The sequence below is a fragment of the Sus scrofa genome, chromosome 2, assembly GCF_054392235.1.
Source record: "Sus scrofa isolate SSC_HxYL_T2T_F1_AM1 chromosome 2, Sscrofa_HxYL_maternal_Yorkshire_Landrace_v2.0, whole genome shotgun sequence".
Lineage (NCBI taxonomy): Eukaryota > Metazoa > Chordata > Mammalia > Artiodactyla > Suidae > Sus > Sus scrofa.
This window is the reverse complement of record NC_139384.1, coordinates 27,621,680-27,643,877: the sequence shown is the minus strand read 5'-3', so window position 1 is coordinate 27,643,877 and position 22,198 is coordinate 27,621,680. Positions and strand designations below refer to the sequence as shown.

The 22,198-nt window shown below is 39.7% G+C and overlaps 1 protein-coding gene across 1 annotated transcript in view; it reads left to right on the top strand.

Moving 5' to 3' along the window:
* The window catches only part of IFTAP (intraflagellar transport associated protein), a 77,900-nt gene extending 59,205 nt beyond the window's left edge, over positions 1-18,695 (top strand). Inside the window, 3 exon segments of the mRNA XM_021083175.2 lie at positions 5,533-5,684; positions 15,211-15,319; positions 15,322-18,695. Coding sequence (XP_020938834.2) covers positions 5,533-5,684; positions 15,211-15,319; positions 15,322-15,374 — 314 coding nt within the window. The 3' untranslated portion in view covers positions 15,375-18,695.
* The last annotated feature ends 3,503 nt before the right edge of the window (positions 18,696-22,198 follow it).

Genomic DNA, 22,198 nt, shown 5'->3' with positions numbered 1-22,198 from the left:
ATATGATCCAGCAATCCCACTCCTGGGCACATATCTGGACAAACCTTCATTGAAAAAGATACCTGTTCCCCTATGTTCATCCCAGCAGCGCTATTACAATAGCCAAGACATGGAAACAACCTAACTGTCCATTGACAGGTGAATGGATTAAGAAGATGTGGTACATATATACAATGGAATACTACTGAGCCATAAAAAAGAACAAAATAATGCCATTTACAGCAACATGGGTGGAACTAGAGATTCTCACACTAAGTGAAATGTCAGAAAGAAAGTTAAATACCATATGGTATCACTTATTTGTGGAATCTAAAATATGGCACATATGATCCTATCTACCAAATAGAAACAGATCAAGACCAAGAAGAGCAGACTGGTGGTTCCTGAGGGACTGGGGGCGGGGGAGAAATGGGGCAGTTGAAGGTTTTGGGATGCAAACAGTTATATTTGGAATGAATGGGCAATGGGGCCCCACCATATAGTGTGGGGAACTGTGTGTGATTGGGTTACTTTGCTGTACAACAGAAATTGAAGAAATGTTGTAAATCAACTATACTTTAATAATAAAAATATATTACATAGGCTGTGGATGATGTTATCTTACTCTAGTTTTAGAGAAGCTTGTCTTCAACACTTTGCTAGCAATTAGAGAAGTAATAGATCCAGTTAATCCAGTTGAGCTGATTTGGTGACTGGGTTTCAGGCTTTATGAGGGCTCTTCTATTTCTTGCTTACTCCTAGGATGTAGCGCTTCAAGATGAATCACAGCCCCTCCTTTTTTGGAGGTTCTGAACTCTATTTTTTATCTTCATAGCACTGAGAATCTATTGGTAATTTGGCTAAGCTTCTCAGCCTCTTAGCCTGTTTCTTCTTTATTTCTTACAAATCAGTAAATACTATAAGTCAAAAAACAGCTTAGACTCTTAGATTCACTTTCAGCGCTTTCCTTCTCTCTGGCATCTTGGCCTCTCAAGTCCTGGGCTTCCCTGGTAGCTGTCCAGTGCCTCCAAGTAGTTGGTTTTTGTAATTTATCCAGCTTTCCTAGAGTTCTTGTGTTGGGAAGCTTGGAGAGATATTAGATGTAGTCTGGGAGCTCCTAGGGAAACCCCAAGGTCTGAAGGTCAAATGTGTTGACATTTGCCCTGATGTTGCAAAAGCAGTGTTGGGTGAAGATGTTAGTAACTTAGTGTGAATCAGGTAGAGGTACTAAACTATACTAGTAGTCATTGTAATCTTCACTGTAATGAATTTGTAGTTAAATCAAATGCAAGTTGCCATTGAAAATGTCCTTGACGAAGTGATAAAAATTATTAATTTTATTAAATCATGATCCTTGAGCATACCTCATTTTAATGTTTGCTGCATACAAAAATATAGCAGTTTTTTTCATATGTGTGGGAAATACATGAAAATTTTTTCATAGGAAAATTGAAAAGCACTTTTCTATGGAAAACACTTATGCAATTAAGTGGTGTGCTAAACTAGGGTTTTTGTTGTTGTTTTTCATGGAGCAACATTTTTGCTTGAAAGAAGGACTGACAAAGTATAGTTCTCAAAAATGAATGAAGTAAGCCTGTCTCTTTAAACAACTGGTAGTGTTCATCGCCAATGATAAAATTGGCAACTGATCAAGTGAAAATTGGATTTTTGAAAAACCTATATCAAGTACTGTGGGCTTGACAGCGTCCCAATATTTAAAAGCTTATCTGATAAAATTGGTAATGTTAACTAATGTGACTTTTCTATCGCATAATGAAATATGTCAACATTTAGAAGATCCACATAACACAGTGAACTGACATTTTCCAAATAACCCATTTGTGACATTCTAAAATCATGCACAGGAGAAATCCATTCAACATGCAGGATGGACCAATGGGCTTTAACGTAACCATATGAAAAACTCAGAAATGGTTTCATAGTGTACACTGAAAATATGTTTTTAAAAACTTCATCATTGGTTAAGATCTAATGTGGTATCAAAGAATATCCATAATTATATAAGAAGAATATTAAAATACTCCTCCCCATTCTAAGTGCGTACCTGTGTGAGACTAGATTTTCTTCATTTTCATCAACGGAAACAGCATATTCTAAAAATTGAATGCAGAAGCAAATATAGAATCCAGCTTTCATCTATTTAAGGCAGACATTTAAAAGATTCAAAAAATGTAAAACAGTGTTTCCCATTTTCTTTGTTTTTCGGAAAGTAGATTTAAAATAACGATTTTAATATATAATAGTATTATTTGTAATGACATAATCGAATATATGAAAATTTGTCAATTTAAATTTCTAATATAGTAAATATTAATAGAAATAACCCATATTAACAAAAGCTCTTTAGGATCTTCAGAAATTTTTAAGAACAAAAACCTCTGACATAAACCATTGTAGTTGGACGCTATGTGCAGAAGTGGCCTGAGTGCATTTCTTACTTATATCCTTCTTGGTCTTAAGAAATCCCCAACATTTCAGGAAGTTTTGGCCATTTATACATGACAATGAAGGAATGGACTGGTTAATTTTATAAATAGGACAGACATACTAAATATTTTTGTCATCTAGATTATTAGACATCAAGTAGGTTGCTTCCTTCTTAATGAATTAAACTACATGTTTATAACCTTTGATTTGCTGGTCATCGACTAAGTACAGGGAGACAAATAGCATGAACACCTAGGTTATAAACACTGGAAATTCTTATCATGTAGTTGAGAAACAGATTGAAATGCTCTCAACCAGACTTGCCATGCAACATCAAGATTCATTTCTGAGAGTTGCCTGGACTCTACCAAGCACATCCGTCAAGATGGTGGCATGTAGTTGAGACAGTAGCTAACTGTTTCAGAAACAATAAGATCAGATTAAGTGTCTTAAAGATCAGATGTCGGTTTGGGAGATTTTTACAGAGAACTTCAGAAATTCCATTCCCCAACAATCTGTGAATACAATCATTTTCCCCCTGAGAGAATGCACATTTAAATAACTCACGAGTGAAGGTAGAATGGCTAAAGATAAGATAGCTTTGTTTATAACTTATGTTTTATCAGATAATTCCTGTCCATATTGGTTTCATCTTATAAATCTGTCCTTTTGAGTTAAAGCCGTTTAACTTTTTTTTTGTTGATTATTCTCTGATTTTTCTGTGTGAAAATCTTATCCCTGAACAAAATTTAGTTTTTGAGGATAAGGACTCTACATATTTTACATCATTCGCAATGTCCTAGGAACATGTAGACTTTTTGTACTTGCTGTTCATTTTAAAATTGAGATCCAGGAAATTCATTTCCTTTCTGCAGGTATGTGTTGAGAATTTACTATGAATAAGATGCTGTGTTAGGCTCCAACAGCTGTGCATTTCTGCATTTTCCTTTTACACTGAAAAAAAAATTACGGGAGTCTGAAAAGTGGTGGATACTAAGTCATATTGTTTTGAAAGAGTTGTTCCCATGGCAGTGGAATTTTTTTGAAAGAAACCATGCTTGTTGAAAACCCTACATACTAGGAAAGTGAAGAATTTCAGCAAAGAAATTGCAGAGCTATCCTTCTTGGTGCACAATATTGTCAGTTAGATTTTAAATGGCTTTGAAAGCAAAATTGACTCTGATTCCACATTTGAATCGATATTTGCACTGGCAGCTAATGGGTCTGGTAGATGTGGGTTTTCTCATGGAGAGGCTTTCACCTTTCTCTTCTTGCCTCCGTTGGCACGCCCCTAACCAGTGAGCGAGGTGGCTCACTGCTTTGGACTTAACAAGGGATACCTTAGGAGTTCCCATCATGGCTACTAGTATCCATGAGGATCCTAGTAGTATCCATGAGGATGCTGGTTTGATTCCTAGCCTTGCTCAGTGGGTTAAGGATCTGGCATTGCCTTGAGCTGTGGTGTAGGTCGCAGACACAGCTTGGATCCTGAGTTGCTGTGGCGTAGGCCGGCAGCTGTAGCTCCGATTTGACTCCTAGCCTGAGAACCTCCATATGCCGCAGGTGCGGCCCTAAACAAAGGAAAAAAAAAAGGGATACCTTAGAAAGTCAGTCTTTCCACCAATCTTGTGGAGTTTAAAAATATGATCTCCCTGGTTATAAAATATGCAGATGAGCTTAATGCTGAATAATCATGCTAATATGATATTGTGGTGACATTTCTTGGCCTTTAGTTTGGAGGTATAACCTGATAAATAATATATGTGATGGAAATGCTTGCTTAAAAGAAGTTCATGATGTGACAGCATGGGCTCTGCTGACAGAATGCAGCTCTGGCATCTTGAGTGAGGTTACTCTTGGTGTTAGAGCTCCTTGCCTGTAAAAGAGGAAATAATAGAGTTGTTGAGAGGGTTAGCGGAATTAATGCCTTTAAAATTCTGGCTACTGTTATTATTTTTTATTTCTGCTAGTTAATTAGGTTATATTCTCTGATTTCAATAATTGATCAGAATAGAATTTCCTTCTGCACCATCCCCCTGCCCACGTGCTCAGCTTCTAGGCTGTCTGCCTGTGTTCTCTGTTGCCAGAGTCCTCGGAATTTTGTAATCATGTCTTTTGTGAAGGTGATATGTGCAGTAGTGGGAGATGTATTTCAAATACATTTCGGTTTTTGAATATCAGTACCTGCTCAGTTATCTCCCTGTATATGCTGCCCTTGGCAACAGCCAAGGCAGGCCTGTTAATTAATCACTTCCACTGAGAACTTAATTAGTGTCTTAATTAGGATCATCATTGAATAGCAGGCAGCAGCATCCTGCACCAGCTGCAAGTTATTGGTTGGCTTCAGCAGTCCTTCTGGTCCTATGGAAACTTAGACCCAAGAGGAATCCTGTTGTGCTTCTATTTGTTTTTCTGTCTTCAAAGAAAGTTGTGGAAGATCATGGGTTGTCTGATGCATCCGTGTTCTGTCACATGTGCAAAAATAAGGGAACACATCCACTTCTAATGGATTGATCAGAAAACCAAGAGTGGCTTTTGAGTCCTTGTGATTGTGCTAAACAAACCAGAAACACATTGTTGCTCTTTGTAGGTGTTGAGAGGCAGCCATGCATTCTGAGTAAGACTGAGTATTCATTTTTCTGCTGAAAGTTAAAGTTCCTTCCTTCTGACATCATTTATTTTTATTTTTAAATTTTTTTTAAACATTGCTGTATTGTTACAGGATGAAATCATCACTCCATTTTCTTCTTTCACCCCTTGGGAAAATATGGCAAAATGAAGCAAAAGTAGCATCTTGACTTATTTTCCTATAGAAGTAGAAATTGGGTTAGGGTGAGAGGCATGATCAAGTTATTCCCCAAACAACATTTCTTGCAGACCTTTTGGATGGATTCTATTGTTGCAACAATAAGATAAAAGCAAAAGCACCAACGGCTTCTATTTTACAGAAAGGGGACTCCCAAGAGTCAAGTTCCCAAACGAGGACAGGCATTGTGAAATGGACCTACCGTGTTTGGGCATATTTGACTCTCATAGGCTTTTAGGTGATTTAAGTCAATTGTGGACTTGGTGAAGGGATCACGTGAAATATTTTGTATTCGACAGATTTGGTGCTGCTTCCAGGAGAGGTGGAGCAGGATGTGAGCACAAGTGTTCCTTCTTACGTTCCTTCTTACATTCCTTCCGCGGCCCAGCCTCTCACCCCTGGAATGAAGCCAAGGCCCACCGGAAAGGGAGCAGAGCAACAAAGGGAAGAGGTACTCCACGGGGAATTGAATCCTCTTGAAACCGCCTTGATTATGTAATGTGTCCTTTCAGAGCCGTGCCCCTATACCCGTGTGCTCCTGTACTTTTCTCAGATTTGGGAAAATTTAGAATTCAAGTTCTTAATTGGGTCATCCCTCTAACTGCCATCTCTCTCTAATGTGTATAATTCCTTTTAAACACACAGAGAGCAGTCGTGTTTTTACGTGGAAACTAGTTTTGTGTCATAATGTATGCCAAGCTACAGGTCAGTGCCACCTGGGGACCACGCACTAGAAAGGATGGATGGTTTTCTGACCTACTTTGGTCTGCACTGGCCATTTTTCTTTTTGTTATTGTTTTCAAGTCCTATGGACATTTTGCATTCTTTAAGGTAGGGCCAGGCTGCTCCAGTAGGGAATCCCAGCAATAATTCAGTGGCTAAAAGGAGATAGATTATTTCCCTCATGTGACAATCTATAGAGAGACTTTAAAGTGAGCAGGTGGTTCTGTTCCCTGGAGTCATTGATATCCAGGACCCTTCTCTCGGATTTCCCCTGTGTCTCGGGACATTGTTCTCATGTGCATGTTCCAGGTCAGGTTACAGTCCTCCCTGGAGAGGCAGGAGATGAGAACATGGGGACAGCAGGTTCCCCCAAGGCTTCGGACTCAGGGCTCTTCATTTCTGCTCGCATCCATTGGCAACCATTTAGTATCGTGTTCCTATCATGTCACCAGGGAGGCTGGGAAATGTCACCTAGTCATGTGTTTTACAAGCACGGGAGAATGGAATCTGTCACATGTTAGCTCTGCCAAATACACAACTTGAAGTTCACCTTTGCCCTCATGTGCAGCTCTTCTGCATGTACTTAACAGACATGCACCAGCCAAAGCTGCTGGCAGCACGGGGTAGTGACCTTTATCACCTTTTTTTTTTTCTTCTTTTATAGCTACACCTGCGACATATGAAAGTTCCCAGGCTAGGGGTTGAATCAGATCTGAGCTGCTTCTACTATCTATGCCATAGCTTGAGGCAATGCCAGATCCTTAACCTACTGAGAGAGGCCAGGGATCAAACCCACATCCTCATGGACACTATACCTGTTCTTAGCCTGCTGAGCCACAACGGGAACCCTGACCTTTATCACCTTTTTCACTCTAGCTTAAAAGAAGATCAAAGAGTTCCCATGTGGTTTAGTAGGTTAAGAATCCAGGATTGTCCCTGCAGTGGCTCGGATCACTGCTGTGTCATGGGTCCGATCCCTGGCCTGATAATTTATGCATGCTGTAGGCAGGGCCAAAAAAAAGGGCGGAGGGGTGGAATAAGGCACAAGAAGTTGTTAAAGGCTCTTTATTATTGCTTCCTAATAAACCTCCTTGGGTGTTTCTTGATAATTCATCGTTCAGGTCCTAGTCTTGTCACTTGAAGATATTCTGTTACGGAAGCAGTCATTCAGTCAGAAGTAATGCACACATTTCAATTTTAAATTACCCCTTTCTCATACAACTTTTGTTGACTGACATCACAAAAGTCTGTCTGGAATGCTTACAGGCTTATATTAAACTGCCAGATTGGTTACCAGATAAACTGGTAGAGACAGCCACTTTTCAATGTGCTTTTTGAATTATAGATTGATTTCTCTGAGTATTAAGAAACTAAGATTACAAGATGATTTCTAAAAGAAATCAGGTTTTCTTTCTTTTTTTCTTTTCTTTTTTTAAAGTATTGTTCATGTTCTTGACTTCACTTGTGACTATACAAATTATAGGAATAGCCAGTGGTCAATGGCACCTGGTGCCATTATAGAAATTGTTAAGAAATGGTTCTAGTTGTTGGGTTAAAACTGAATGCTTTCTGGAATCTATCATGTAGGCAGTAAAATGCAAGTTAAAACCGTGCCTGTGATAGTACCTTTAAAAGGAGTATGAATTTCTTCCCAGAAAATGTGAATATTGTTTAACGTTGGAATCAAAGTGACATGAATGGCTTTTGTGTTGAACTCATGAGACATAGATGATTAACTTTTGCTGTTTTTTAAATATCCAAAGTAATATTTTGGTTGGGAGTTTTATTTATAACCACTATGTGTTTAGAGAAACTTTTCAGAACTATCTAGGATCACAATAGCATACCAACTGTGCTTTGATTTAATAGGATTAGTCTTATTTTAAAGCATCCAATGCAAGTAAAAGAACATAGTCACCACTTGCAGCACGTATGTCCTGTAAGGACCTACTGAGGGGCTATTTTGTGTAGTTGGTTTTCTGTGACTTTAATCTCAAAACATGAAACTGTGTCCTGGATGTCCTGACTTCCTCTTAATTGCCTAATAAGAGTCAGTAACTTCCCAATATAGACTGAACCAATTTAATTTCCCCCCTAATTTTATCACTGCTTTTGTACATGTGCATTTCCCCTTCTCGGTCAAATATTTTCCACGAACATTACACTTTCCCTTTGTGAATAAATCCCTGTCTTAATATATTTTGATGAATTTTGGAAGTTTGGAACAGCTTTACACAACAAAAAGAATTCTCATTAAGAAGATGAAAACTCAGAGTTCCCGTCGTGGCGCAGTGGTTAATGAATCCGACTAGGAACCATGAGGTTGCGGGTTTGATTCCTGCCCTTGCTCAGTGGGTTAAGGATCTGGTGTTGCCATGAGCTGTGGTGTAGGTCACAGACACTGCTCGGATCCCGCGTTGCTGTGGCTCTGGTGTAGGCCAGTGGCTACGGCTCCGATTGGACCCCTAGCCTGGGAACCTCCATATGCCGCGGGAGCGGCCCAAGAAATGGCAAAAAGACCAAAAAATAAAAATAAAAAGAAGATGAAAACTTGCAAGTTCCTCTCCTACTTTTCCAATTATAGAAGAGATCACAGAAGAAACTTCTGTAGGATTTTAATGGGAGATCTCCTGTTTTTCCAATTCAAAATGGAACTCTAAAATTTTTCACCTATAAAGTCAGTTTTATTTACCATATTACTGTGTAAGCTAGCCTACAGCTAAATGCTGCTATTATTGACTTGAGCATTAGTTCTCTTTTCTTTAATTTGCCGGTGTGGTGCTATGAATGAAAATGATTCTTCCTGTAACAGTGTCCCTCTTAGAATAAGTCACATGAGCAATTTTAAGAAACTAGCAGTTTTCTAGCAGTGTACCAATTCTATTCCCTGAGAGGCTACAGAAAGATTTCAATTAGATGTGAAATTAGACACTTGAAATCCACATATTTCTCTCAGCTCCTTAGGCAAAAATAACAAGTTAATAACTTAATTCAGTTGTTTTCTGTTTAGTAGCAGGGGATTTGGTGTTCCATTGCACAAATTCTCCTCTTTGAAATAAATCAGAAGTTCAGTTTGCAATCGAAAAACCTTGGAGTCTTATTGCTTAGAACCCTAAAATGAACCTAACTTGAAAGAAGAGAATTCCCAAAGTGTGCCGCAGTAGCCAACAGCTGAAATGCATAAATGGAGCTGCAGCTTTGCTATATCTTCAAAGCTGTCATTTTGAAGACCACAGTGATGCCTCTGAATTGCAGTGTACATCAGGGTTCACTTTGAATTACATGCGTGCCCCTTGTCTTGGAAGACTCTAAACTCACTCATGTGTGTCTCTGTAAGATTACTTAATGAAAATGCAAAAAAAATGTCAGAACTAGTGTTGAGTTCAGTGCTGTGCATATGGGAGACATGCAGTAAGTATTGAATAAATGAATAAAAAATTGAAACATTTTTTCCTTAGTTTCCAGGAGTGATTTTTCTGGTATCATAAGACATTAGGGTCATCCTCTCTTTCCTTCTCTATTGGTTCATTCCCCTCAGAGTGTAAACATGTTTAAGTCTCTCCCATCCTTAACGAAATGCAACAAAATTAAAGAGAAAGCAGCCTTGCCTTTACCTCGGACCTGTCTTGGCTACTGTCTGTTCTTTTCCCTCTCTTTTCTAGATTTCAGAAACCGTTAGCCTCTCCTCCACTGGTTGGCTCTGCTTCCTTTCCACTCATTCTTCATTCAGTTCACTTCAAAATATCCTTGGACTAGTCACCTGCCTGGACATATTCAGAATAAAGGTACCAAGTACTTTATCATTGCCAGATCCCGGTGGACACTTTTCAGCCTTTATTTTGGTGGATCTCTCTACTGTGTGTTTCACCACTGATCCTCCCTGACACTTTATTTCTCTGAGTGTTCTTGCCCTGCCTCCTTGGAGGGTTTTCCCTCCATGCTTTCCTCAGTAGCTGGTGTTTCGTGGGGTTTCATGCTAAACCCGTGGCTCTTCCCACTTGCATACTTGGATCCATTTTTCACCTATAGGTTACTGCCTTTTATGCTTATGTCTCCAAATCTGTATCTCCAACTTCAGACCTATTTCTGGGTGTCAGGTTTTTGTGTTCAATTGCCTGTTGAAAATTACATCCGGATGCCTTTAGGTACATTCAAATCAACATGCTAAAAACGGAGCTTATCTTTGCACACTTCCTTCCTGCATTCTGGCTGTTCTTCCCATCCTATATCCGAATCAGCCATCAGGTTCTGCCAGTTTTACTTTCTTATAATTTCAGATGTCTTGGCCTCAAGGTCCTGTTTTCATTCTCTCTTGCCCCGCCTGCTTCAGCAGGCTCCTGACTGTCTCCTGATTCCAGTTCTACCCTCTGTCCAATCTTCACAGTGACCTAGCTAGATGTGCCTTACAGAGGACAGGATATCCTTTTGTTCTCTGCACACCTGTGGCCCCAGCTTTTGTCTCATGGTATATGCTCAGTTAACATTTGCATGAAAGAAGGAATTCATTTGAAAAGCATAAATGACCAAGAATTTACTTGCTTTAAAAAAAAAACCTTCAGGAGTTCCCACTGTGATATAGCAGAAAGGAACCTGACGGGTATCCATGAGGACACAGGTTTGATCCCTGGCCTTGCTCAATGGGTCAAAGATCTGGCGTTGCCATGAGCTGTGATGTAGGTCGCAGATGTAGCTCGGATCCCACATTGCTTTGCCTGTGGTGTAAGCTGGCAGCTGCAACTCCGATTTGATGCCTAGCCTGGTAACTTCCATATGCCATGGGTGCATCCCTAAAGAGCAAAGAAAAAAAAAAAGTCCTTCAGTGAGTTTTCATCACCTCTACGAAGAATAACATTTAAGACCTGTCATGATCTGGCACCATCTTCACCTCTTGCTACTCACTACCTGACACTTTCTGCTGTGACCGCACTGAGTGACTTGCAGATCCACATGTCTGAAATTCTGTGTCTCACTCCTTGGCCTGCTCATGAGACCTGCTTTTGTCTGCAAAGCTCATCTTCCTGCAACCTTGTTAATTAATATTACCCTTGAAGATTCTGCTCAGATGGCACCTCTTCCAGGAAGCCTTCTCTGATTGCTTCCCAGTGTTTTCCAGCCTGGGCTGAATTAGGTGTATCTTCTCTGTTGCCATCACTTCCTAACTGTACCACGTGTACTTACTACATTTTACTCTACTGTTTTATTTATGTGTCTGTCTCATTTCTGTGTGAATTGATATACCTCTGTCTGCATCTTTGTATCCTCAGCACATAGCACAGTACCTAGATTTTAATAAACATTTGTGGAAAGAATGGAATATATCTGAATAATTGCAGCAGAATGTTCCTCTGACATTTTGACCCGGAGATGTACTGACCACTTTATATAGTACAGAGTGCTAGTGATACCTCAAATGGTTTTAAAATGTCTTGAGTATCATATTTTGGCATTGCAAATATGAAATTATTCTTCTTCTTAGTTTCTTCTTGCTTTTATATTTCAGCACTTAACTCATTGCCCAAGGAATTAATCTAACAGTAATAACTACTGCTAATAACTCAGTTTCTAAGTAAAGACATTTGTATTTTTAAGTATACTTTTATATTTTTGAGTGCATTGTAAATGAATAATTCTTGTGTTGGCATCATATATTTATTGGCTAGCTAAAAACTTACTCTTTGCTTTTGTTTTGGTTAATACCAAATGTCTGATGAAAGAAGTCTTGCTCCATAATAGAGAATTTAAGTATATGAAAATGAATGAAAGGAAAATAAAAATTTTCCACTTTAGGATGCATTTCTATGTCTGTAGTTCCTTAATGTTGGATATTGTGGCCAAAAGGTGCATTGGGACCTCGGGGAAGGGAGAGGAGTAAGAAGATGATGGGCTGGGCAATATCTGGGAGGAAGGACTAACTTGGCCATGGGAGTCAGCCCTTGTCAGAGAGTCTAGAGCTTCAATATACAAGCCTTACTCTGTCTGGGTTGCTGAAACAAGATGGGTTATGAGTGGGGTGATGACTGGGGAGGCGAGTTGGATTTTTTGGAGAGGGGCAATTGTCAGTTGAGAGTAAGTTAAGCTTCAGCACTTACCCATCTCTACTTCTGTAACCCTTTCTGCATTGCTCTGTTGAGGAGCAGTGGAGCATGAAACTGAAATCACTCATTTACTTCCATTTTCTCCTTGATATTATTATAAAACTTCCTGGACATAGATTTTGCTGTTTTTCATCTTCGTGTTCCTAGTATCCTTTAAAAATTTTTTTTTTAATTCTTTATTTCTTTCTTTATTTTTAGGGCCACTCCTGAGTCACAGGAAGTTCCCAGGCTAGGGGTCCAATTGGAGCTACAGCTGCAGACCTGTGTACCACAGCCATAGCAACGCGGGATTTGAGCCACGCCTGTGACTACATCACAGCTCCATCCTTAACCCACTGAGTGAGGCCAGGGTTCAAATAACAAAGTTCCACAACAGGAACTCCTCCCCCCGCCCCACCCCCATATCTAGCACACGTTAAACACTCAGGAAGTGTATATGGGGTGAACACATGGAAGGGAGGGATGTGGGAACGTGAGGGTTGTTTGGTTGTGTGAGGAGGATGGTACAGTCTCCCTGGGATTTTTAGCTCAGCAAAGGGATTTGTCTAGTTTGAACCCACTTTCCAGCCTCAGAGGGAGGTGGGTGAAGGCAAAGTGACTGCATCTAGTGAGAGCAGCTTGTAAGGTCTAGGCAGGCTTTAGAGGTCTCAGGGTAGGTTCAGAGTCCTAGTGCTATGGGCAGCCTGAAACTTGGTGGGCATGTGGGTGGCAGGCCTTCAGCCAGATGTATGAGGGCAGCAAGAGTCCCGTCAGATGGAATGCCCTGGCAGGGATGGTTCCTCCTTGTCCTCTGCCAGGACCAGGCCTGCAAGTCTCTGCATTACTGCGGGATGGAGTGGAGACAGCTGGGATGCTTACGTTCAGGAAGTAGCATATTGTGTCATTGCATATGTGCTCCTTCATTTAAGCAGGTCTCTGTCATATTATCCCACCGACACTTTGATTGTGCCAACAATAAATTTAATCTCAGAAAGTGACCAAAATGGACAGATCAGCCACTCTGTAGACTGATTTCCTTCCTGTGTACAGCTGCTCCATGAAAGACCATCATGGCATTTTGTGGATCCTTGAGTGCATTTTTTTATGATAGGCTGTGGGATTTTTTAGCTTATTTAGAAAAGGTCTTTCCTACTAAAAAGCTATGACCTGGATTAGTGAAAACTTCAAAGTTGATTTTTTTTTTCCTAGTTTTTTGTTGTTGTTGTTGTTGTTGAGCAGGTAAAGCTGTAACTGAAGTAGATTTCCTGGGATTCAAATCCTGCTTCTCTCCCTTACTAATTGTGTAGCCTTTGCAAGTTACCTAACTTTTCAGAGCCTCATAAGATGGGTTGTTTGAAGATTACTCCCACATGGTCCCTAGTACTGGGGCTGGCATGTCGTGGGAACTCATTCAATGGCAGCTCCCATCGTTACCTTTGTTAAGAAGGTACCCAGATCCTTTCTAATAAAGAGGAAGTGAACAAGTCTCTGAAATTTGTCCTCTTGCTGGTTTTACTAAGAAGGGATGAGCGATGACTGAGTGTTTGCTATTAGCACGCTACACACCCAACTAGAGGGTGCAGCTTGCTAAACAGATAGGAGAGAGCTACTTCTTGTGTTTTGGGGTAGGTTTCTTGGCACCTTTGATAGTAGCATGTTGTTTCTGAGCTAGATGCTCCATTTTCAAGAACATTGCAAAAGCCACTCAATGAGATCATTTTCCATGCAAGAATTTTTAAAGCCGATTATAGCTTCAGGGCACTTTTTTCCTTCTTGCATAAGCCATAGTTTTCAGTTTTTTTCTGCATCATCATACATAATATAGAGCTACATAGAGGTGCTGGATGATTTCATAGTACCACATACCATTTGCTTTTGGAGAGGCTTTTAAGGGGTGATACAATGAGATTTAAGGCATTGTCTTTTGTTTATTGGAAAATACCCTTTTTTTTCCCCTTTTTTGTCCTTCATCTTTTTAGGGCTGCACTTGTGGCACATGGGGGTTCCCAGGCCAGGGGTCCACTCAGAGCTTTTGCTGCCAGCCTACTCCAGAGCCATAGCAATGCCAGATCTGAGCCACGTCTGTGACCTACACCACAGCTCATGGCAACTCCGGATCCTCAACCCACTGAGCGAGGCCAGGGATCGAACCCACAACCTGATGATTCCCAGTCGGATCTGCTTCTGCTGCGTCACAATGGGAACTCCAAGGAAAACACGCTTTTTAAAATCTACCTTCCTGGAGTTCCCATCGTGGTGCAGTGGTTAACGAATCCGACTAGGAGCCATGAGGTTGCGGGTTCGGTCCCTGCCCTTGCTCAGTGGGTTAACGATCCGGCGTTGCCGTGAGCTGTGGTGTAGGTTGCAGACGCGGCTCGGATCCCACGTTGCTGTAGCTCTGGTGTAGGCCGGCAGCTACAGCTCCGATTCAACCCCTAGCCTGGGCACCTCCATATGCCACGGGAGCGGCCAAAGAAATAGCAAAAAGACAAAAAAAAAAAAAAATCTACCTTCCTTTAGGAAGTCTTTAAAATTCTCAGATTATGAATAAATAGATACAAAATTATTGCACCTCTTTGTAGCTACTCTGAGGTGCCAATAAATTCCGTAATATTTTAAACATTCTTGGTAGGAAGAGGGGATCCTGGATTTTCTCATTGAAGGTGCTACCATGTGTTTTAATTCCTACTGTTATTGGCCCAAATATTATCTGGAGAAGTAAGTATATATATCAAGTACAGAGCATTTTTATTTTTGAAAATTATGTTTTATTGATTCTTTTTTATAAATGGTGACAATGTATTCAAGGTTGACCAAAATCTTAAGGTATATTATATTCTTCCATTTGAATATAACTCTTAGTTTTTCCGTATGCCTGCAGCCCTAACACTACAAACAATAAAAATGTAATGAATGTGTGCAAGAGAGACTTTCTGATTCTTGCCGTGGGCGGAATTAGTTAATGATATTCATTCAGATGCAGGATGGTATAAATGGGGCATATTAAGAGGCTTAAATTAGGTCAAATTGAATAATTGAATTTATTCCTTTACTTAAAAACAGCTTAATCAGCTTGAGAGAGCTGAAGTCTAAAACAAGTTTAAATATTAATAGGGAGTTTATGTTTTCAACTTTATCTTCATTTACAATGATTATACATGATTTTGTTACCTTTGATAGACAATCGGAGATGAAGTTCAGCCCTTCTCACTCGATGAAGACTTTGATTATGAGGCTGTGATGCTCACCCCCAAGTTCACTCCTGCAGAGATAGATGCCATCAAGGAGCTATGCAACCAAAGAGAAAGAGCACCCACACAGACGTAGAAGAACCCGGCGACTGATCCACAAAGACATCTTCGTGTTTGTTGTTATTTTGTTCTTACTGAAGCAACATCATCAGCATAAAGAATAAACCTACCATAAGCCCCATTGGGGAGATGTATCAGTTATTTGCCAGAAGGAAGACGAGACTAAAAAGACCAAAGAGATCTTGACCTTTACAGAGTTCTCTTCTGTCTCTTGGCTGCATCCATGGCTGGTAGAGGGAGATGGCGGTAGCAAAAGGGAGCAGAAAGCAACACTCAGCAGAGGGTCCAGTTGGTGAGACCACTGACACTAGGGAATGTGGGGTATTGTAACAAAGATTGGAAACTTCATCCCACGCCCTTCGGGGAGATGGGCAATTGAGCATGCAAAGCACAGAGAAGAATTGATCTGGCAGCTAAGTCACTGGTCCCAGCTATCCAGAGAGAGTGGTACAAATGCGAGTGCTGAGAGGTTGGGTTCCTAGGATTGATTGGGAAAGACTTCACTGAAAAAGAAAATATCTGAGAATTGATTATACGTCATATATTAAATTCTTACACTTTGTTATTACTACTCAGCCACGTGTGAGGATCGTTACAAAGTACAAGGGATGATCTCTATCTCCAGAAGCTTAAAATATAATTTCAGAAGGCAAGGCATAGATAGAGAAGACAACTAGAGAATGTAAAAACTACTGCGAAGTGCTAATTGTGGAAAATACCCGCGAATGCGTTAGAGAGAGGAGAAAAGAGAGGTGAAGGCACGGAAGAAGGGGGAATCATATGTTTAAAGTAATCTTTATTATTGAGGGGATCAGCAATGAGTCAAATGTACTTAGTCTTTCTTTTTTTGACTTACATATTTTATTTTTTCTTTTATGTTTTACTACAGAATATTGAGTATACGTCCCTGTGCCGTGCAGTAGGACCATGTTTATCCATCCTATATATAGTAGTTTGAATCTACTAATGTCAAATTCCCAATCCCCACATTGCTCCCCTACCCTGTAAATCTGTTCTCTGTGTCTGTAGGTCCATTTCTGTATCGTAGATACTTCGTTTGTGTCATGTTAGACTCTGCATAGAAGTGATATCATGGTATTTGTCTTTCTTTTCACGTACTATAACAATCCATGTTGCTGCAAATGGCATTATTCTTTTTTATGGCTGAGTAGTATTCCATTGTATATATGCACCCCATCTTCTTTATCCATCCGTCTGTTGGTGGACATTTAGGTTGTTTCCCTATCTTGGCTATTGTGAATAGCACTGTGATGAACATAGGGGTGCATGTATCTTTTTGAATTACAGTTTTGTTTGGATATATGCCCAGGAGTGGGATTGCTGGATCATATGGTCATTCTATATTTCTGGTTTCTGAGGAATCTCCATACTGTTTTCTATGGTGGCTGCACCAATTTCAAATGTACTTAGTCTTAATTAGTTTTCATACAGACTTGTATTTGTGTATACATAAAAACTGCTGTTTATATTCCTTACAAAAGTATGCTCTTGATTTAACGTTTCTATTAGGTAATTTCTACATCTGTTTTTCTATGTCTAGTCAACAGTCTTTCACCAAACACCACTTATGTGCCAAACCTATGGTCTGACTTAGTGGGGAAGACAAATGTATACACAAATAATTATGGTAGAGCTACACCATCCAACATCATAGCCATTAGCCACTAGTGTGACTGAGGAACTGATTTTGTGTGTGTGTGCCACTGCCTCATTTATTTATTTATTTTTATTGACATGTAGTTGATTTACAATGTTAATTTCTGCTGCACAGCAAAGTGATTCAGTTATACATATATATTTTTAATATTATTTTCCATTATGATTTATCATAGGATATTGAATATAGTTCCCTGTGCTATACAGTAGGACCTTGTTGTTTATCTGTTCTATATGTAATAGCTCACATCTGCTAACCTGAACCTCCCACTCCATCCCTCCTCCAACCCCTTCCACCTTGGCAAGGGTTGTGGTTGTTTCCTCTTGGTTTTGTTTTTTTTCCATGTCTTGGCTATTGTGGCTGGGACTGCTATGAACATAGGGGTGCATCTATCTTTTTCTCTGGATATATGCCCAGGAGTGGAATTGCTGGATCATATGGCAACTCTATTTTTAATTTTTTGAGGAACTTCCATACTATTTTCCATAGCATCTGCGCCAACTTATATTCCCATCAACAGTGTAGGAGAATTCCCTTTTCTCCATACTCTCTACAGCATTTATTATTTGTAGACATTTTAATAATGGCCATTCCAAACTGTGTGATGTGGTACCTCATAGTTTTGTTTTGCATTTCTTTTTTTTTCCTTTTTTTATGATTTTTTCAATGGTTATTTCCCCAATACAATTTTTTTCTACTGTACAGCATGGTGACCCAGTTACACATACTTGTACACATTCTATTTTCTCACATTATCATGCTCCATCATAAGTGATTAGACATAGTTCCCAGTGCTACACAGCAGGATCTCATTGCTAATCCATTCCAAAGGCAGTAGTTTTGCATTTCTCCAATAATTATCAACACTGAGTATCTTTTCCTATGCCTGCTGGCCATAGGTATGTCTGCTTTGGAGAAATGTCTGTTTAGATCTTTGGCCCACTTTTCCATTGGGTTGGTTTTTTGTTTTTTGTTTTTGCTACTGAGGTGTATGAGCTGTTTGAATATTTTGGAAATTAATCCCTTGTTGGTGACATCATTTGCAAATATTTTCTCCATTTCTGCAGTTTGTCTTTTTGTTTTGTTTATGGTTTCCTTTGCTGTGCAAAAGCTTATAAGTTTGATTAGGTCCCATTTAAAACATTGGTACAGTTTGTGTCAGAGAATATTTTGTCTATGATCTAGGAGTTTTATGGTGTCATGTCTTATGTTTAAGTCTTTAAGGCATTTTGAGTTTATTTTTGTATATGGTGTGAGGGTGTATTCTAACTTTATTGATTTACATGCAACTATCCAACGTTCCCAACTGATTTTTAAGTGTTAATTTGATTTTAATTTAAAATATAACAGTTCATATGTAGTTATCATAAAACACTCAGGTCCATTTGGAACAACTTGTTTAAGTGAATCTACTTTCCTTTCAGTTCTAAATTTTATGACATCTAAATATAGATCAATTACTTTTCAATTGTAAATTTTATGACATCTAAATATAGATCAATTATTTTTCATGACAATTTGGTGTCTAAAATATGCTATAAAGATAAAATATACATTGGCTTTTGAAAAAATATAAAAATTATGAAATATCTTGTTTTATTTTTTGTATTGATTACATGTTGAGATGATAATATTTTATATATATCTGGTTAAATAAAATATATTATTGAAAATTACTAATTTCTCTTTACCTTTTTAATGAGGCTACTAGAACATTTAAAATTACACATGTGACTTGCATGTTTTTATTTGATGGCACTGCAGCAGAGGCTAATCAGTATTGTAAGAGTGGTGTGTACTAATTGCCGCTGGGGCAAAGTGAGTTGGAGTTACTGAATTACACCCTGGAGTTGGGGAATCTTCACAGAGGAGGTGACATTTGACGCTGATCAGGGAGAAGCAGTAGGTGTATTCGACTGGAGGCTATTAGAATAGTTTGTATGTGTCTGAGCCTGAATTAAGACAGTGGAGGTGGAGGTGGAGGTGGAGGGCTTGGTTTTGATGAGAGATTTGGAGGTAGAACTAGCGAGGATTGTTGACCGATATAATGTGGCGAGCAATTGTGAAGTTAAGATTTCAGCGTGCAATCTGTATACATGCTGACTTGAGAAGACAATCACACGGTGATATAATTGTTCTCAACACCGGAGACTCTCTTAATGCAATGTATAGATACACACAGCATTTTGGTGTTTTAAATAAAGATTTCACCATTTTTAAAGCACCTCAATTTTATGGACTTAAGTAGTTTTATAATAGAAGAAACAAAACTAAGTATTTAAAATGAATTACATTTAGGTGGAGGATTCCATCAACGAGGCTGGGCCAATGGCAGGTGCATGTTACTGCAGAGCACTCTACCTGTGGCGCTGGTGTGCTATTGGCTTCATTCCTTTTGGCAATTTTTTAATTCCTGCATTATGGGGCACTTGTACATTACAGCAGAAATGACACTGGAAAATGGGTCCCTTAAAGTCTTGAATGAAATAGTTTTGTCTCAATTGTACTATTACTCTTGCCCTAATTAGAAAATACTCCCCTCTGACTTTCGGCTTTATGGATCCTTTGAATTGATGTGAATGCTTGTCTTATGTTGACTGGCAAAACCTAACGAAGCGACTTTAGGAGAAGCCCGAGCCTATGTTGATGGATAATGCTCACCTGGACTAAGTAGAGGCATCAGTGATAAGATTAAGAAAGAGCAAAAGATAAGGAGAAGCTCCTGCATGTATACATCAAAATGGGAGGGAAGAGCATGAAAATTTAAGTGTTTCGTGAAAAACTGCAGCTGTTGCAACACAAACTAGCTTGAATGGACAAAGTTTCACTCTAAGCCTGTAATTCCAGCTCTGGCTTGTTCAGTCAGTGTGGTGGATCCCTAAGCAATCATATTCCTTCAAGATCCACTTATTCAGAGTAGCAAAAGAATGGGGAAAATATTTAGACCTGATAATGACCTTCCTTGATTCCTTTTTCCAAGAGTTTCTTTTCCCATGAGTGAGAGAACTGCATCCTCATTTAAAATAAGAAACTTGGAGTTCCCGTCATGATGCAGTGGAAACAAATCTGATTAGTAACCATGAGGATGCAGGTTCAATCCCCAGCATTGCTCAGTGGATTGGGGATCTGGTGTTGCCTGTGCTGTGGTGTAGGTCGCAGACATGGCTTGGATCCCGCATTGCTATGGCTGTGGCATAGGCCAACAACCGTAGCTCTGATTGGACCCCTAGCCTGGGAACTTCAATATGCCATGGGTGCAGTCCTAAAAAGCAAAAAGAAAGAGAAATCTTCCTTCTGTGCTAGGTAACCATATGATTGAATTAAAATATGAAAAAGACATTTTCATTTCATTGCCTTGTTTCTTAGAAGTGGAAGGTACATGAATACAGTAGAACGGGAAATGACATGAAAGAGACAATCTTACTGAGAATTTCCTAGAAAACTATTTCTCCATATGCGGAAGAGAAATCAATAGTCCTCACTTGGTTATCCAGCCCTTACATGATATGGCCCCTTCTTACCTCTCCAGTCTCATGATTTCTTCCTTATTTGTAATTATGGTTCTGACCAGTTTGCATTCTTTTTGTTCGTCGAGCACTCCGCCTTGTTTCTACTTTAGACCCTTCGCTTTCAGTCTTTTTTCTGCCTGGTCTTCCCTGCTCTTGGTGCAGCTGGGTCCTTCTCCTGACTCAGGTCTCAAGAGAAATGTATCTCCCCAGAGTCTCCCTCACCATCTAATCCTGTTCTCACAGGCTTCAACCAATCCCACCCAGTGCACCCCATCACTCTACCTTGTTTTGTGTGTTATCTGACTCTCCCATTAGAATATAAGCTGCAAGAGGTCATGGACCTCCTCTGTCTTTTAGTGCTGTATCCCCAACACCAGAAAAAGGGTCTGCAATAAAGTAGGTGTTCAAAAAGTATTTACTGCATTTCATTGTACAACCATAAATGCAATAAAATGTATTGAGTTAAAAAAAGTGTTTACTGAATCAATTGAACCTGAAGTACAAACTTATTAGTTTGAAGAACCCAGAGGTCCATTTTGTGAATTGTTTGCTTAGACATATATTGAACACTTTTTTTTTTTTTTTGTCTTTTTGCCTTTTCTAGGGCCTCTCTTGTGGCAAATGGAGTTTCCCAGGCTAGGGATCTAATCAGAGCTGTAGCCACCTGCCTACACCAGAGCCACAGCAACACGGAATCCAAACCGCATCTGCAACCTACAGCACAGCTCACGGCAACGCCAGATCCTTAACCCACTGAGCAAGGCCAGGGATAAAACCTGCAACCTCATGGTTCCTAGTCGGATTCGTTAACCACTGTGCCACGACGGGAACTCCATTGAGCACTTTTTGTATTCAAGGCATACACACACACACACATACATATATATGTAAATATATACGTACACACATATTATGTAGTCTTACTTCCTAAACTCATGATTATCCAATGGCCAATGCAAATTTGAGAAGGCCTCACCTGATTGGGTAGAACTGTTCCATTCAACCTGTTCCTTCTTTTCCTCATCCTAACTCCGTGGAGAATTGTGAGAATCTTGGTTTATATGGGAACCTGACCAATTTTGCAATCATTCTATTGAAGCCTTGACATGACTTCTTACATCAGAAACCTTATTCAGAAGCCATTCAAGTGATACAATACCGGTATTGCCAACATTCTGCATTAAAAAGGGTGGATTGGTGAACCAAAGGAAAAAGAAAATGGATTTAAAGCGTGAGGTAGGAAGAAGAAAAATTCCATTCTGGTAGCTGTCTGCAAAGTGTCTTTTATCCATTCATTCAAAAATGTTGGAGTTCCTGTCATGGCTCAGCAGTTAACAAACCCAACAAGCATCCATGAGGACTCGGGTTTGATCCCTGGCCTTGCTCAGTGAATTAAGGACCCAGCATTGCTGTGTACGTTGGTGTAGGTTGCAAATGTGGCTCAGATCCAGTGTTGCTGTGGCTCTGGCATAGGCCGGCAGCTACAGGTCCAATTGGACCCCTAACCTGGGAACCTCCATAGTCTGAATTACATTTGAGGGGAGTTGGGTGAAAAGGGGGCTGGGCTGTATTGTACTGAGGGGAGGTGACAACGAAGGGGTGTGCAGGGCTGGATTGTGAAGCGCGTTTTTATTGTTTTCTCTCTAGAAGTTTATATGATTTTTGTTATC